A 14,843-nucleotide genomic window follows, 5' to 3' on the forward strand; every position below is an offset into this window, starting at 1 on the left:
CTATTGGATTGGAGACTACACATTTCGACTGCTGTTGCAAGTTACTCAGGTTGCGACTCGTTCGCTAGTATCTTGGAACTGTTATGTTATCTCTGAGTGTTACTGAATGTTACATGGCAGTTTTCATCGATCGCAGTGCAGAAAAAAAATCAACCTAGCATTTCAGTGGGAAGCTGCCAGATATTGGGCGATGGGCAGAGCCTCTACCTTTGTTGAGTTATTCTGTATATGATCATGATTCTGAGCCAGTGTTGCAACAGATTACCGTCAAGGCTCAGATTCTGATCATCCCTTTTTCCACTGCTGATGCATACCGCGGGTTATACATTTTGCCTGCCATGTTTCTCATCACTAACGTTTCGTCAACTTTGTTCCCCTTGATCGGTCGCAAATACGTGCGACCCCCGTGAAATATCGACCACAATTTCAACACCTGACTTCGTTGAATACAATGATTGTTGGTATCACCCGGAGCTTACTTATGCACCTTCGCTTTTGACCAGAGTGCACCTGCTTCGGTCCTGCCACCGACACCTTTTATCGCCTTGGAACCACCAAAACTTCAACGAGAACATTACGGCAGGAGATTGTCTAACGAGGTCCCTCATCTTTTGCACCCCTGGTGTAACAGTAACAACCATCTCCACGAGGTCGGTATATATAAACCCGGGTTACTGTGTTTTGTACATATGGTCCAGCCTATTTTTACCCAATTGTTTTGTGCATCACGAGCATGTGCTCCCAGATCTGGATGGGCATCTGCGTTCGCAACCTGTTGTTTGTGTTGTCATCCCGCTGTTTCTTCAAAACTTCCGTTATCTGGCTGGGTCCTAGACAGATTCTACATGCTTATCTGCAGCTTGGCCCCTGTTGATAGTTTCATCGAACGGATATATCCGGTTTCCACTCACAACGCAAACACTCCCTCCAGACCAGACGCATGAGTGGTTGGTCGGTGCACTCGTACCGTATGGGAAAGCGATCCATGAAAATACTTTGTGATGGAACAACATGCTACTACTCTGTATGGCAAGCTGATGATACTATTATCATAACCAGCATAACAGTCCACAGATCAAGTACAGTGAGATAGTGCACCACAAAGAGTTCGACGACATATTTACAGGAATCACGAATAAAGCCTTTAGCTGTCAACATCTCCGACCAGCGAAGGTCATAATATTAGAAATAAATATGGCTACCATGTTCTTGCACCTGTCGAATAATATTCCTCGTCTGAACGGAAAATCAATGGTGTTGATTGTGATCGCTCAAATGCTCCAGGAATATGCATATCTTCGGATAGTGGGCTTGAAGCACTGACTCGGAAATCTGGTGCGAGCCGTGGTCTTCGTGGGAGGCCAGTCAACCCTCTTGATGACCGCATACCAGTGCTGACGTTTGACAACTGGACACGAGGGGAGGTCATCGTCATGGACGGAAGTATTGGAGGTCGCATCCCACGTTGTACTAGAGGCACGGCTGATTCTAGGTCCAGATCTGAAGCTTCTTCCTCAGAATTTGTGATAGGCGATAACTTCATTTGCGTTGAGAGTTGCGATCTCCCATGTCTTGCAGAAGATGATGGCAATCTCATTAGTCTCGCCTCTCCCAAAGGCGACGGATGGGAAGGCGATATGGGCAAATGAGGGGAAGCTTCTCGAGATCCGTAACTTTCAGCAACGTCAAGATTGGGCGCACTCTCTCCAGACACATCCGAAGGCTTGTACACCATCGCATTCCTGTGGATATCAGGAGTTGTTAGATCTACAACAAATATTTTAGAAATCGCTCAGAAAATACAGGAATCAAGACTTGCAGCCTATGAAAGACGTAATCTCGTACTGCGTTCCGCCAGAATCGAACCTATGAAGTCGTCCCACGTCCGCAGGTAATACCCCGTTATCTTCTTGATAGGAAGAGTCTGACGCGAGGTCAGAACGAGGAGACCTAGGCATGTCTTCCAAAGCTGCAGGAATTCTTGGCAGCGGAAGTCCAAGAGTATCGGAAATTGAGTCTTGACCTAACCGAAGACGGGCCCGACGGTCTTCCTTCGATCGTGATTTAACAGCAGGTGAGGATGCAGGAAGAGAAGGAGCCAACCGTGGTGGGGAGGGGAAGTTGCTCAAAGAAAAGTCGGACACCGTCCGCGCGCCAGTGGAGGATGACTGACGTGGTTCTTCAGCCTGATTCGAATCGCGTCTTGATGATGAGGGGGAGCTTGGAGAAGTGGAGGTCGGAGAAGTGGAGGTCGAAAAGTGGGAAATTGGAGAACTCGGAGAAAATAATCGGAGCATTGCGATTGTTTTATCTAGTTCATTCTGCAGTTCTAGCAGTTCTTCGAGCGATCTGCTGGACGAACTTTGCCTGTTGGGAACTTGTGGAGGTTGAGGAGTAAAGCCCTTGATCGCGAAGATAGGCGAATTTTGAGCTGGAGGATCTGGAGGGGCAGTCATGATAACGGCGGCTCCATTTTCATCGGAGGATGTTGCAGTCGCCGGAATAGCAAGAGACACGGTCCGCAACTTCAGAGGATGAGGGCGGGTAGGTATGTCTGCACGGACTGCATGCCAAATTTGACCACTGCTGATTGAGCTGTTCCTAGATCCCGGGCTTGCAAACTGGGCATCGAGTATGGATAACCTTGAGAAGTTGGAAACAGAATCATTTACAATATCTCTCCATTCCGTGGGTACCCTGTCCGTAACAGGGGCGGCGGAAGTCATACTCTGATTTCCGGCACTGCCTTGACCCACAGCAGGCGTATCGGGGGCCCCCTTCCCAGCTTCGCTCTGGTCCCATAGCTTTGCTTTCTCCTCATCTTGGTCTGACTGGCCATGTGATATCCTCCAAGGAACCCATGGGGTACGGTTCACGGTAGTAAGCACAGAATGACGGGTGACATCAGCATTTATACTCCTGCTCTGATTTCCGGAACTGGGACGCGTTGTTACTCTGGGTGTAGATACCACTGGTGGTGATAGCCTGAATGTTGATTGACGAGCCCGGTCTGGCAATTCGGCTTTCAATAGTGCCAAATCCCTGGTCTTGGAAATAGCTGGGGTCTTTTTGTGATGGAAAAATTGGAGAATCATCATAAAGACGATCAAGATGTAGAGCTCTACTGCTTGAAGAAGTCGGCCGAGTATTGACTCTGTGAATGCGACTGCCAAAAAAAATCAGCAAAGCAACGCATGCATGAGCATTTAACCTACAGAGAATCAAGTTTCCGACGGAAATGCCAATATTAAACATTAGCGCCAAAATGGGAAATACATATTCCCCGAAAGTGTGCGATCGGGTAATCGACGAGGTTGGAATGGTGTTAACTAGCAGCTTGAGAAGAAGCAACAAGGAGACCACGATCTCCAGTGTAACATTTACTGCATATACCGTGCCATAAACATGGTATCGTTGAATTAAGCGCCAAATGATTTGCAAAGCAGTGATAGCAGGGATAGTGGCCAACAAAGCAACATTTGCATATAATCCTGAAACACCCCACCGAGACCAGCTACCACTGTGGATGTTGTGCTGAGAGCCGAGTATGAGAAAGTTGTTCCATCGATCCTGAAATGCAGGGGGTCGAGGTTCTCCGATAGGGGGCTCAGAGACATACAACCAGTAGCACAAAAAACGTAGGCCGAGGGATAGGGCAAGTAAAACCTCCCTTGCTATGATTAATGGCTGTACGGTGACCTGAGTCAAGGCACTGATGAGGATTCGAGCCAGGTCGATGACAACAGCTGCGAAAGACAGCAACACTGAAAAATAAAGAGAAACAACAGCGCTGAATTAAGCGTCAGCTCTGGACGGTCAAGAAAATACCGCTGCTACTCACAGCGTGAAAGGTTTGATGACGAAAAATAATGCAGATGCTCCACAAGCTAACATTCCGACTGAGATGAAGGGTATGTCAGATAATATGGATTCAACCTTGAAACCCTCATCAGCTTGGTGAATGGCCTATAAGTCATTGGACACACATCACAGTTATTGTTGCTCGATACTGCGGAAGAGATGAAGCTATATCCCAAGCTGCATGTCGAGAAACCAAATGCCGCACTGGACATGGAAGCGGATATGATCCAAAAGGAATGAAATGGCGTCTCCAGCGAACTAGAAGAACTGAAGTTAGACGAGAAAAAGAAATGAAGCAGTGAGCTGGTGTGGAAACCAGCTGGCGGTGTACGAGCAAAGCTGAGCAAAGACTGATGATATCAAGCATCCAAAATGGGGCCTCCAATAGTAAAAGGAACGTTACTTGGGAAGATCACCGAACCTCTTCTAAGGACATGAAGGGGGGCGAAAAACAAACATAATGAAGCCGCATTCAATTTTTTTTCTCTCCGATGCCTCGCGGATCCTAGAGCAGAAGAATCATTTGCTTAACGACGAGAGACAACGATAATAGCAACGAACGTATGGTTAACAGATATCGGAACGCAGCCATGTGTAACATGTAACCTGCGCAAAGATCAAAATGCAGTGACCTTTCAAAAGGCTAATCGGGAAATTATGATCGATATTAATATTTAAACCGTCACACAAAATTATCATTACATAAAGTCTACCGTCTGACAACCACCAGCGAAAATAAAGGTACCTAGCAGCACTAAGAAGGACAAACTGTCGTCCTTAAATAACTCTCGGGCTTGCCCGCAGCCACTACCCTAGATATCGACATCTCTCCCTGATCCTGTCACTCGTTCAAAAATTCTCGGTTCCCAGAAGTTGGCGCCTTCAAGCCTATGCACTGGGTTCCATAGGGGTCCTCAGGGTGGTTGCTCATACCTTGTCAGGGAACCGAAAATTTTTAGACAAGTAACAGGGGACGACATATGTAAGCACAGTGGCTTACCTGAATTCCCATACTCAGTCAGTAAGTAGGGTGGGTTATGCACTTCTCAGCCTAGAAGTTGAGTTAGTCTTACGACAATGTTAATGAATTTTGCTTCGGAGCCTCACGAGTCAATTTTTGAAAATTGAAATGTATGGTAGGACCCATAAGAATCCCCGTGGAACTCAGTCCGACATCACATCTTAGTATCAGCTGGTTTGCCTCAGTTGACGGAAGCTGCCAGCTTGTTCCACAAGAGGACTACGAGGAGCGGGGCACAGACTTGGAGAGATGGAGGAGGGGGTTTGCGATTATTGGGTTCCTCGCGGCTATTCTATTTATCAGTTCTGCATTCCCCTTGCGAGTCTTGCATCGGGAACACGAAATAGGAGGGGCGCGGTCTCTCAGCACTTGACCTCGAGCGTCCGCCGAGAAACAGATGTATATGACAAGACCCAGCTGAAAAGGGTTCACCAGGGCTAAAATTACAACAAAAGTTGAGTACAAATTGCGAAAAGAATCAAGACACTCGGCACCGACCTGGGTCAGAGTCCAGACAAGTGCCGTCCGCTGGGTTCCATAGGTATTCTCATGGGTCCTGACGGGAACTTCCACCGATCTTTAGTAAGGCCTAACGTTTTTAGCAACGGAAAAGGAACGAGTAGTCCATCATAGACATCGTGTCGTGTACCCCGTGTACGATCTATCACCACATCACCTCTCTTTCATAAAATGATCGAGAGAACCAGTCATCGTAGCACTGCAGTTACACGACCCGGCTGCGCAGTAGCATTTGAACCAGCAACAGCATCAGCAAGAACAAAACATGGTACCGTGCTTCACTGATCTGGCGCACCGGTATCATGTTCCCAGTCATGCATCATGAGTGACCTGTGCAGAGGAATGATTGGTGGAACGGATTGGGAACGGAGTTTCTCTTTTTCCTGCCAACATCATGATACATCCTTCTGTACGCCACAACACGTCCTTTCACGATTTTCACGACCATCACGAGTTCTCTACCTATTATCGCTAGGTTTACAGCTATGGCTCGCGAAGGGCGCGACGGAGCACAGTCGAGTTGGATGAGCACTAAGGCGGAATCAAACATGTGACAATACATAGGGCAGGCGGTCAGCGCCAGTCAGCTGCTGTCAGTTAATAGTTCATACTCCGCTCGACCTTGATGCGGCAGACAAGTCCCAGAAGTCTACTGCCTGGAGTTACCATTTCCCGGAGGTTCTCGCAAATTTTAAGATTAATCGTAACCGTCAACTAATCACGTCCTTGAGAATGGTTCTGACGTTACAGTAGCCTGCTGCACCATTCGACTTCTCTGTATATGTAAATATAAACTGTAGTAACTCAGAGCTGTGCTGGTATCTGATACAGTGCCCTGACCGGGACCCATGGCTTGCTGGAATTTTTCAGTGATATCACGCTAAATGAATTGACTTGGTCGTGGTCGAGCTTCATTTCTTCTCAAAAGATAATTGATCGTACGCTTCACGCTCCCGGGCCTGTGATCAATTCTCATTTCATGTGAGCCACGCGGCACTATTGTTATCAAAGTACATATCATAATCGTCCAAAGTTTGAGAGATTCCAGAGTCTAAACAGTTTATACACCAAACGAATTTCCTCCATTGGTCATTTGCCGAACTAGGAACATCCCCCGACCCTCATCTACGCTCTTTCCACTTCTCATGCCAATCACGCTCTTGGGTCTGGGCCGAGGCGTAGCAGTGCCCAACTGTTTCGTCGGACTTAAGCCACCACCGGTCAATTGTCTCGCAAGCGCTGCGTCACCGCCACGCAACCCAGTAAACTGACGGGCGATGGTGGTACCTGTGAACTGAGGCTGAACAGCTCTGGATGTGGAAGTGCCACCGCCTACGCTGCGACCCGTCAGTGATACCACAAGTGGTTTGATGGGCGAGTCTGCTTGAGGGTTTCTCAGATCCAGGGGAAGCAGAAGCTGGTTGTCGATGACGTTATGAACATATTGGATTTGAAGATGAATATCGCGTGGACTTACAAGGCATTCCCTACACCAAACACCTCCATCAATATCCCGTTTCGCAGCAGAGTCCAGCTTCTTGCCGCAACCAGGTTGTGATTTGTCACGTCGCCCTTTGTTCGCTCCCTTACCGCCACACACAAGACAGGACGCGTGCCATCTAGAACCTTGAGGACCAGGCACTACACCCATCTCCATAGGAGAGACGGATTTGGAACATGCCGGGCATGTCGTCGAGCTGCCAAAACGAGGGGGCGTGGTGGGTACTGCAGGTGCAGACGGCCTAGGTGCTGATCTTTCCAGACGAGATGATGAGTAGGGAGTGGTAATGGCTGCCATTGAGGCTCGAGTGACGGTCTTTGCGGCACTCGATGCCGTCGGCCGCTCGATGCCCCTACGTAATTCTGACGGCGAGGGTGGCGAGGGCAACAAAGGGAATGCAGATGTGATCGAACCTGAAACAGATGTGGATCTGACCCGAGCCTTTTCATGAGGGGTGCACTGCAACCGGTGAGTCGATAGTGTAAATGAGTGAATGCATGAGACTGACTTCCACATGACAAGCCCCTCCTTCCCCTCTGGCAAAGACTGCTTGGCCGATCCCAGACACCTTAAAGGGGCCATCGCACATCACGCATCTGAAACATTCGGGGTGATATGTCTTCGGTGGCCCTGTAGTATTAGCGTCAGGGACGGTGACAAACCGGCCTGCTGTTCTGCTTGTAGAAAGGGACCCCCCACACTTCGCGCACAGTGAATCAGGTGTTAGGATAGTAGAAGAAATAGAAAGTCGATTGAGTGCCTGTTCGACTGGTTTAGGTGTTGTCGTTGAATTAACCTCTCGAGTGTCATGTTCTGACTCAACAGAGTCACTGGGTTTGTCGGGCGAATACAGCGTATTACCATTGCCGAAGATGCCGACATGGCGCGCTGGCGGACTAAAGGGCAGGGGAGAAGATGGAGATGAAGCCTCTGTCGTAATGTCTGACATATCGGACATTAATTCCGGTGTAGACGGAGCCCAGGAAAGGCGCGGAGATGACAGACTTGAAGTGCTAGCTACACTACGAAGCGCTGGAGAACCGCGAGACCGTCTCGAGAACGGGATTCGCGATCCCTCCAGGGGTTTGCCTACAGGTGAATTATTGTAGAAGGAAGGCGAAGACGAGGAACACGCGATGCTCGCATTTGTTCGTGAGCCAGGTGACGAAGGTGATTGTGGCAAAAATCGGCTCTTCATCTCTTCAATTGCTTCAGCAGAGGGTCTCCCTGATGAGGGACTAGATCCGTTCATCTCTGGAGTCTCAACCCGTTCGCGAATAGTTGTGCTAGGTATCGTTCTGCGTTCACCAGCATCGAGACTTCTGGTCTGCCAAAAATCAGTTCGCGGAGAGCTGTTGCTTGAGTCGACGCTGTCGAAAGCAGAGGAGAGCGACCCCATTGGAGAGAATGTTTGGGGCAACTTCCTCTCCGAAATACGACCAGGAATAGGACTTTCTCCCCGATAATTTGTATTGGTATAACGCGACATTGAGGCACCAAGGGCACTTGGTGTCGGAGATGCATCTTTGGAAGGTGTGCGATTGAGCACTGCATTTAAACGTGCCGTGAGCTCCTCCATCACAGGGCTACCTTCTCTACTCTTCATGATTCCAAGTCGCTGTTCTAGTTCATCGATTGCAGGGCTTCCTTGCCAACTTGTCGAGTCTCTGCGGAAGCGGCCTACGTGACTTCGCTCTATTCTTTCTATTCCTGGAGATTGGTGGGGTTTGGAAGGCGTATTGTCCCTCTGCAAGCAACTTTCAAAACAGTCTGCGCAGGATGGTCGACCTACTAGGTCGACCATAGGAGCGTCGCCAATGTTTTTGTGACACCCGTCACAGCGAAAGCATCTTTTGTGCCAAACACGGCCTGACGTTTCCACGAAACCACCCTCGCTCTTCACAATGAGCACTGGACGATCACACGAAGGGCAGTCGCCTTTGGATCCACCGTGCTTGACAAAGCATTGTCGACACAGGAATCGGTCTGTATCTATTGCGGGAGCAAAAGGGTCTGGGTATATGGTCGCGTCTGGTGGGAATTCAGCGGAGCAGATAGCGCAGCAGTAGGATGCAAGGGATTCTTTGGGCTGAAGGACTGACCCATAAGCTTTGGAAAGTTCAGGTGCGTATGGGGAAGGAAGGACTCCTGCAGCAGCGGAGATAGTTGTTGGTGATGGAGGGGCTTCGTGATGGATGTTGCTTAACGACACCGAGTGCTTCAGCGGTGAGGCAGGCCGCGATGTACTTGATCCAATGTGTACAGAGGCGCGGTTTCCGAAAGGAGAAGATATATCGATTGCTGAGTACTTTCGAGGTAGACGTTCCAGGGGTGAAGACGAGGCATCTGGGATAACACTTTCGCTGGCGGTCGGAAAGGTAGAGTCGGAGTTGAATGGTTGTGCGCGGCTGGGAGGTCGAATCGGAGACCTCTCACGAGAAACGTAAGTCTGAGACCATCTGTCTGCAGCGGGCTCTTTGGAAGTTGCCCATTGTACTACGGGGGCTGACACCTCGTTTGATATGAGTTGACTGGTACAAGAAAATGGGACAAACCAACTGCTGTGCCACCACATTTACACCGTTCTCCTATGACAATATTCCCGCACCTCCGACAGAAGCCCATTCTTTATCTGTTGACCTGCAAGGATTGCTTCAGTAATGTTTAAGATCGTGACAAACGCCAGTAAGAGATAGTATTGGTGTAAAGAGAGCCGAAAACGCGCACGAGGCATAGTCGAACATTGATGTCGCGGTCACATGACTAGTCACCTTCCTGTTTGGTCACAATTTGAAAACCTAACTTAACTTAGGTGAGCAGGGGAGCCGAGCCATCGGTTGCAGGCGCCATCACCGTTTTATGCGTCTGAACAAAGTAAGCCAGCTTATATTGTCAGCCATGGGACCAGACAGTCAGGAAAACTGTGCTGATCCGCTGGCTTTGCATGATTCAAATTCAGAACATCTCCCCAATTGTGAAGTAGCAGGTAGTATTACTTAGATATTGTGTCCAATCGGTGAATGTCTAGAAGACAGGGATTCCATATAATTGCAAGGTATAAGTACACAATAGGCGTGCGCATACAATACAGCAGGATGTTGTAGTTCAGGACTGCAATCATCTATCATCTACAGCTTCGCACGGGTGACTGGCTGCCAGTCAACACGCTCAACCTGCAAGGAAAGCCGTTCAACAGACGCAAGCAAGTGTACAACTATAGTACTTACCATCTGCGGCACGAGTTCACTGATGCTTCGGACACCGAGCGACTGCATCCCAAAGCGGATTTCGCGTTCAAGGATACGCGCCACGTGAACTACACCAGCCTCACCGTATGCCTTCACGTATGCTAGTTAGACATTACTCACATGTGATTGAATAGAAACAACTTACACTCTGGGCGTAGAGGAACGCGCGTCCCAAACCGACAGCCCTGGCACCCAAACATAGTGCTTTAACGACATCGGTTCCACGGCGGATTCCTCCGTCGATGTACACTATCAAAGATGTGTATTAGTTCAAGTGAAATATTGATCAGATGATCGAGAAACCAGCCTTCAGTCTTCTCAAATACGTCAGGGCGCTGTTGTCGTATCCTGTACAACAACTCAATTGGTGGTAGAGAGTACTCCAATTGACGACCTTGTTTATAGCGTTAACTTCAGTGATTCCAAGAGGCGATCGGACGCGGCATACCTCCGTGATTCGATAGCACAATACCTTCACAACCAGCTTCACAAGCCAGAACGGCATCCTGGTAGCCCCTGTCACCATCTGGGGTCTTTATACAAGGAGTCATATCCACTAACCTGAACGCACTGAATACCTGAAACAGGAATGAGATAAAGCGATAAACGAGGATGCGAATGTACAAACCTTTAATGACGATAGGTAGTTTCGTAATGCTTCGTATCCATGGTATTGTCTACAGAGGGAAGTTACTCCATGGTGTCTCGTGAGCTAAACTACAACTCACCTTTTCCCATGTCATGTCAGCATCGTTCTTTATGACAAGTCCGCCAGCGGTACCAAGTCGGTCAGTCTCGCCTTCATCCTCATCCGGCTTTTTCTGAGTGGGGAGACCTTGGTTCTCCAAGTCCTCGAGATAATGTGGTACTCTGATGTCCAACTCGCGGTTACCAGGAACCAGGGCATCGACTGTCAAGAAAATTGCCTTATAGCCTAATCCTTCAATATCTCTTACGAGTCTCTCGGCAGTGGCATCGCTAACGTGTTTATATAATTGGAAGAAGAGAGGCTGCTCTGGGGAAACACGTGCAGCGGATATCTCTGCGTAAGAGAGAGAAGAGTTGGTGGACACCATTTGTATAATGCCGGTCTTATAGGCACCGCGCGTAAGATTGGCCTCGCCTAATGGGTGGCCTAGGCGGGCTAGCGCTGCACCGCTGATGTACACGGGTATCGTGCTCTTATAACCGAGTATAGTCGTCGAGGTGTCACATTGGGACACAGGTTTCATAACCCGAGGGTAAAAAAAGAAGCGACCAAAGGCGCGACCATTCTCCACGTGCGCTGTATGGTTGATGACCTTGAAAATACAATTCAGCTAGATAAAAGCACATGCTTACTGATAGAGTCGTCCCCAGCTGAAGAATAGTAAGCCATGGCCCTGTACGACAGTATTTTCTTTGCAACCTCCTGCAGATTACAGTGATGAGAGTGCGGTAGGGTAGTATACATGAGTACCTTACTTCCATGTCCTCGACATTGACTATTCTCTGAAGTGGTGGCTTGTTCTTGAGCGCTTCTTCAACGCGCAACTCATCTTTGGTTTGAACCTTGTTATTCCCTGATTCCTTTAGTCGATTTATTGACTCGTCGTCTAGAGTACCAAGATGCCTTTCCGCAGCAAGGTTTTTGTCCAAAGCGTCCGATGGATGGATAGGTATGTATGCAGCAGTAGCATCCTTTCCTCCATATCTGAGGATGACATTCGGCCCTCCGGGGTGATCCTGGTGCATGTTAGTTTAACGCACGCACAACAAATGAACGAAACTTACGAAGAGGAAGTCGGTCACATCATAAACTTTGTTTTGGATGATGACCCAGCAGGAGCTGAAAATATGAGGATGATTATGATTGTTATTTATGAAACATGATATGAAACACACCCGGTGGTGGTATGCTGGGCGACTTGTTCAAGAGTGAACGTCTGCATCGTCGATGGAAATGCGGAAAGAACGTAACCCCAAATTAGCTTAGAGCATGACGATATTTAAATGCATAGGTCGATGCCGGGCCGGCTGTCCGCGAACGAGATTGGAAGTGACCTAGTCGAGTAATGTGATGTGTGCCTCGTGGAAGTTAATGTTGGCATCGTGTTAGCAGACCAGAGAAAGAAGAAAAACAGATATCATTCTATAAGGGATCACGAAGTCGAGTCCAATCCAATGGAGTGATTAACGTTTAATCTGATTATGAGAGTATCACGTGACTGTGGTTGGGCTCGCGTTGTGGACCTGGCATCCGTTATTGTGCAGTTTCCATACTTAAACCACGCGCGCGCCAGCAACCACAAGCAGCAACTTGTTCCATCTTTTCACTTCACTCTATCTCAACGCCATCTCTCAATGATCTCAGTGCCAGGCCGTGAGGTCCTGCAGGCAATGAAACGAGTCGATATTCAGAAGTTATGCAAAGTCAGATAAATCACTCGTGCTATACCTCTTACTAACTCACTTCACTAGGAATACGGTGTAAGGGCAAACCTCAAGACAGAAGCTTTGATAGAGCTTTTGCTTGATGCGTCCCAGTGAGCCAGCCCCGATATTAACACCGATCCAGCAATTAATCACAAACATAGACCCCAACCTTCCCGAAGGACTCTTCCACAGCCGCCTCAGCGATCTACATCTGTCAGAATAATAAGTCAACCCGGTGATAGACCTCGCGGGCGCTCTAATGGATCTGTAATCATCCATGATACCGACGAAGAGGGAGAAGAAGCTATCGGAGAAATAGAAGTGGAACAGCAGCCGAAAGAACATAAACCTCCGTCGGCCCCTGTTGATCCCACCCCGAGAACCCGCAAAGCCAAAGATACCCAATATCGTCTTGGTGTCGGTCGACCAATCATTGCCGGAGGTAGCGGCGCTCGTGCTGTGACTAAATCTGTCAGTGTCTCGCGAGGGAGCAAGAAGGCGAAAAGCATGAAAAATGTCAAGCCATCAGAAGACCCCATCGCTGAAGGTGGGCGTTAATCTTCATCGATACATCCCTCAGTGATCTCAACATTTGCAGAACCAGAGCCAATCCCCGCTTTAACATGTCAGTCCATTAGTTAAACGAATTCAAGTTGTCGAGTCGCTCACTCTCACATAGCATCAGAACAAGCAGAATCGAGCGATTCTTTGCTAGTGCCCAAGCCACACTCCATACCGCCACAAATGCATACCACAAGCACAACAGAGCCTTCGTACTCACAAATAGTTGAGAATGCAGTGGCTGCCGCTGTGAGTTCAATATATGTAGTTTGATATTTATCTTACTCGCGTCCATTACAGCTTGCTCCAGTACAAAAGGAACTGGAGGATCAGAAAGCTCAGTTGTCTGAGTTGAGAGACAAAGTCTCAGGCATTATCGAGACATTCGAAACACGAATTTTGGGCCTCGCGGCGGAGATTGAGGGGCTACGTGCACAAGCACCTGGACATTGTGCTGGTGAAGTTCAGAGACCCAAAGAGACTCCCCACCGAATACCAAATCCTCCGTCAACCCCTAAACGTGTACGCAGTCCAGTCGATCCTCTTGGGTGAGATTTTTTGTTGTTTGTCATGTTGCTTCGACTCATGGGATTTCAGCGCTGCTCTGCCAGAGTCCTCAGCAACTTCTAGCGATTCTCCGAATCCCAATGGCTTACTCAGTCATCAAGAGCGAGAGACAGTTAACCCGAATCAGGGAGTGTCGCTTCTTCCTGGCTTTCGTACCACTCTTGGGAAGCGCCTTCGAGATTCTACTGCCAGTACCACTACTACGTTTTTTGAGCTCGGACAAGAGGAAGAACTTTCTGAAATTGAGATTGCGAAGAGAATTGCTCGGCCCGCTCAGAAGCGTGCTAAATTAAGTTCCACTGCCATTACGGAGGACGCGGATGACTGTTCAGGTCCGTCATCAGGCGCACAGGGTAGTCAAGACACCAATCCTGGCCCCTCACAACCCTCCACAAGACCTAGTTTCCCTATATTTGGTGATCCTGATTACGTAGAGATGCCTCCGCCCACAGACAGCCTTCTTGATTTCTTCACACCACCTTCACCTCCATCGATGAGCGTGTCCACCACCGTGGGAGCGCCTCTAGATACCTTTCGGTTTGGTTGTCTGCCTACATCCACTCCAGCTCGTTTCACTTTCCCCACTGCAATGGGAACCTTCCCACATCCAGAACCCCCCACATCCCCATCGCCAGCAAATAACGTGGATCGACCACGCAGTCGTCAGTCAGAACACCTCGGGATTTTCGGACATCGCCGTGGTAGCTCTGGAACGACCGGTAGGGGCGGGTCAGGCGGGCCCACAGGCGGACAGGAAAGTGGTCTAAATTCCTCGATGTGGGCCGGTGGTATGCAGAGACAGCCGTCGAGCAATGAGGTGGCTTCGGGCTTGGGACTGACTGTACTGCGCACGGCGGCGACAGAAGAGGGCACTCCAGTACCTCCCGCACGCCGTACCATGTACGGGACTGAGTTAGAAGGGGATACTCGATTTGGTGATTTCGGTGTTGAGGGTGTAGCGACTGGCTTTTGGGCTGGAGGTAGGCGCTGATAGTTTATCGTTGGACCTTTATTCTGCTTTTACTGTCGGTTTCGACTATCTACCTTTCATCCTAATATACTTGATTATCATTCGTACACACTTGCTGTGTCAGTAGATCCAATGTATTCTTGCATCTTCCTATATTGTTAATTTGCTCTACTATCCACT

The 14,843-nt window shown here is 48.8% G+C and overlaps 4 protein-coding genes across 4 annotated transcripts; 1 reads left to right on the plus strand and 3 right to left on the minus strand.

Annotated features, from left to right (window-relative positions):
- Window positions 1-931: 931 nt before the first annotated feature.
- On the minus strand, window positions 932-4,503 carry HD556DRAFT_1337767 (uncharacterized protein). The gene is made up of 5 exons (XM_041301957.1): window positions 3,987-4,503; window positions 3,842-3,936; window positions 3,216-3,790; window positions 1,820-3,166; window positions 932-1,767 (listed from the first exon to the last, which is right to left on the minus strand). Exons 1-5 carry the CDS (start codon window positions 4,071-4,073, stop codon window positions 1,199-1,201), a joined length of 2,673 nt encoding a protein of 890 aa, XP_041164942.1. The 5' UTR covers window positions 4,074-4,503; the 3' UTR covers window positions 932-1,198.
- Window positions 4,504-6,434: 1,931 nt separating this feature from the next.
- Window positions 6,435-9,616, minus strand: HD556DRAFT_1285773 (uncharacterized protein). The gene is made up of 5 exons (XM_041299330.1): window positions 9,458-9,616; window positions 8,324-9,407; window positions 7,369-8,221; window positions 6,879-7,244; window positions 6,435-6,818 (listed from the first exon to the last, which is right to left on the minus strand). Exons 1-5 carry the CDS (start codon window positions 9,525-9,527, stop codon window positions 6,462-6,464), a joined length of 2,730 nt encoding a protein of 909 aa, XP_041164943.1. The 5' UTR covers window positions 9,528-9,616; the 3' UTR covers window positions 6,435-6,461.
- A 214-nt stretch (window positions 9,617-9,830) lies between these two features.
- Window positions 9,831-12,307, minus strand: HD556DRAFT_1337794 (FMN-dependent dehydrogenase-domain-containing protein). Its single transcript, XM_041301958.1, has 12 exons — window positions 12,035-12,307; window positions 11,924-11,978; window positions 11,615-11,875; window positions 11,492-11,561; window positions 10,879-11,435; window positions 10,779-10,827; window positions 10,712-10,728; window positions 10,599-10,656; window positions 10,458-10,544; window positions 10,296-10,399; window positions 10,130-10,240; window positions 9,831-10,075 (listed from the first exon to the last, which is right to left on the minus strand). The coding sequence occupies exons 1-12, from the start codon at window positions 12,079-12,081 to the stop codon at window positions 10,031-10,033; spliced, it is 1,461 nt and encodes a 486-aa protein (XP_041164944.1). The 5' UTR covers window positions 12,082-12,307; the 3' UTR covers window positions 9,831-10,030.
- Window positions 12,308-12,352: 45 nt separating this feature from the next.
- Window positions 12,353-14,753, plus strand: HD556DRAFT_881131 (uncharacterized protein). The gene is made up of 7 exons (XM_041311925.1): window positions 12,353-12,562; window positions 12,611-12,675; window positions 12,727-13,112; window positions 13,164-13,190; window positions 13,245-13,375; window positions 13,427-13,674; window positions 13,724-14,753. Exons 1-7 carry the CDS (start codon window positions 12,494-12,496, stop codon window positions 14,682-14,684), a joined length of 1,887 nt encoding a protein of 628 aa, XP_041164945.1. The 5' UTR covers window positions 12,353-12,493; the 3' UTR covers window positions 14,685-14,753.
- Window positions 14,754-14,843: the final 90 nt, after the last annotated feature.

The sequence above is a fragment of the Suillus plorans genome (assembly GCF_016647745.1).
Source record: "Suillus plorans strain S12 chromosome Unknown HD556scaffold_7, whole genome shotgun sequence".
In the NCBI taxonomy this organism is placed as follows: Eukaryota; Fungi; Basidiomycota; class Agaricomycetes; order Boletales; family Suillaceae; genus Suillus; species Suillus plorans.

Bases quoted from the DNA above. Each gene is read 5' to 3' on its own strand.
- HD556DRAFT_1337767 (XM_041301957.1), bottom strand. From the start codon at position 4,073: ATGTCCAGTGCGGCATTTGGTTTCTCGACATGCAGCTTGGGATATAGC. The intron at 3,791-3,841 runs GTGAGTAGCAGC...CGCTTAATTCAG, and splicing joins GTCATCAAACCTTTCACGCT to CGCTGTTGTTTCTCTTTATT. The intron at 1,768-1,819 runs GCAAGTCTTGAT...TATTTGTTGTAG, and splicing joins GATTACGTCTTTCATAGGCT to ATCTAACAACTCCTGATATC.
- HD556DRAFT_1337794 (XM_041301958.1), bottom strand. From the start codon at position 12,081: ATGCAGACGTTCACTCTTGAACAAGTCGCCCAGCATACCACCACCGG. The intron at 10,400-10,457 runs GCTGGTTTCTCG...CATCTTTGATAG, and splicing joins CGTATTTGAGAAGACTGAAG to TGTACATCGACGGAGGAATC. The intron at 10,076-10,129 runs GTAAGTACTATA...CTTTCCTTGCAG, and splicing joins GTGAACTCGTGCCGCAGATG to GTTGAGCGTGTTGACTGGCA.
- HD556DRAFT_1285773 (XM_041299330.1), bottom strand. From the start codon at position 9,527: ATGGGCTTCTGTCGGAGGTGCGGGAATATTGTCATAGGAGAACGGTGT. The intron at 8,222-8,323 runs GTTGCCCCAAAC...GCAGACCAGAAG, and splicing joins GGTCGTATTTCGGAGAGGAA to TCTCGATGCTGGTGAACGCA. The intron at 6,819-6,878 runs GTAAGTCCACGC...ATCGACAACCAG, and splicing joins TTTGGTGTAGGGAATGCCTT to CTTCTGCTTCCCCTGGATCT.
- HD556DRAFT_881131 (XM_041311925.1), top strand. From the start codon at position 12,494: ATGATCTCAGTGCCAGGCCGTGAGGTCCTGCAGGCAATGAAACGAGTC. The intron at 13,113-13,163 runs GTGGGCGTTAAT...CAACATTTGCAG, and splicing joins AGAAGACCCCATCGCTGAAG to AACCAGAGCCAATCCCCGCT. The intron at 13,675-13,723 runs GTGAGATTTTTT...ATGGGATTTCAG, and splicing joins AGTCCAGTCGATCCTCTTGG to CGCTGCTCTGCCAGAGTCCT.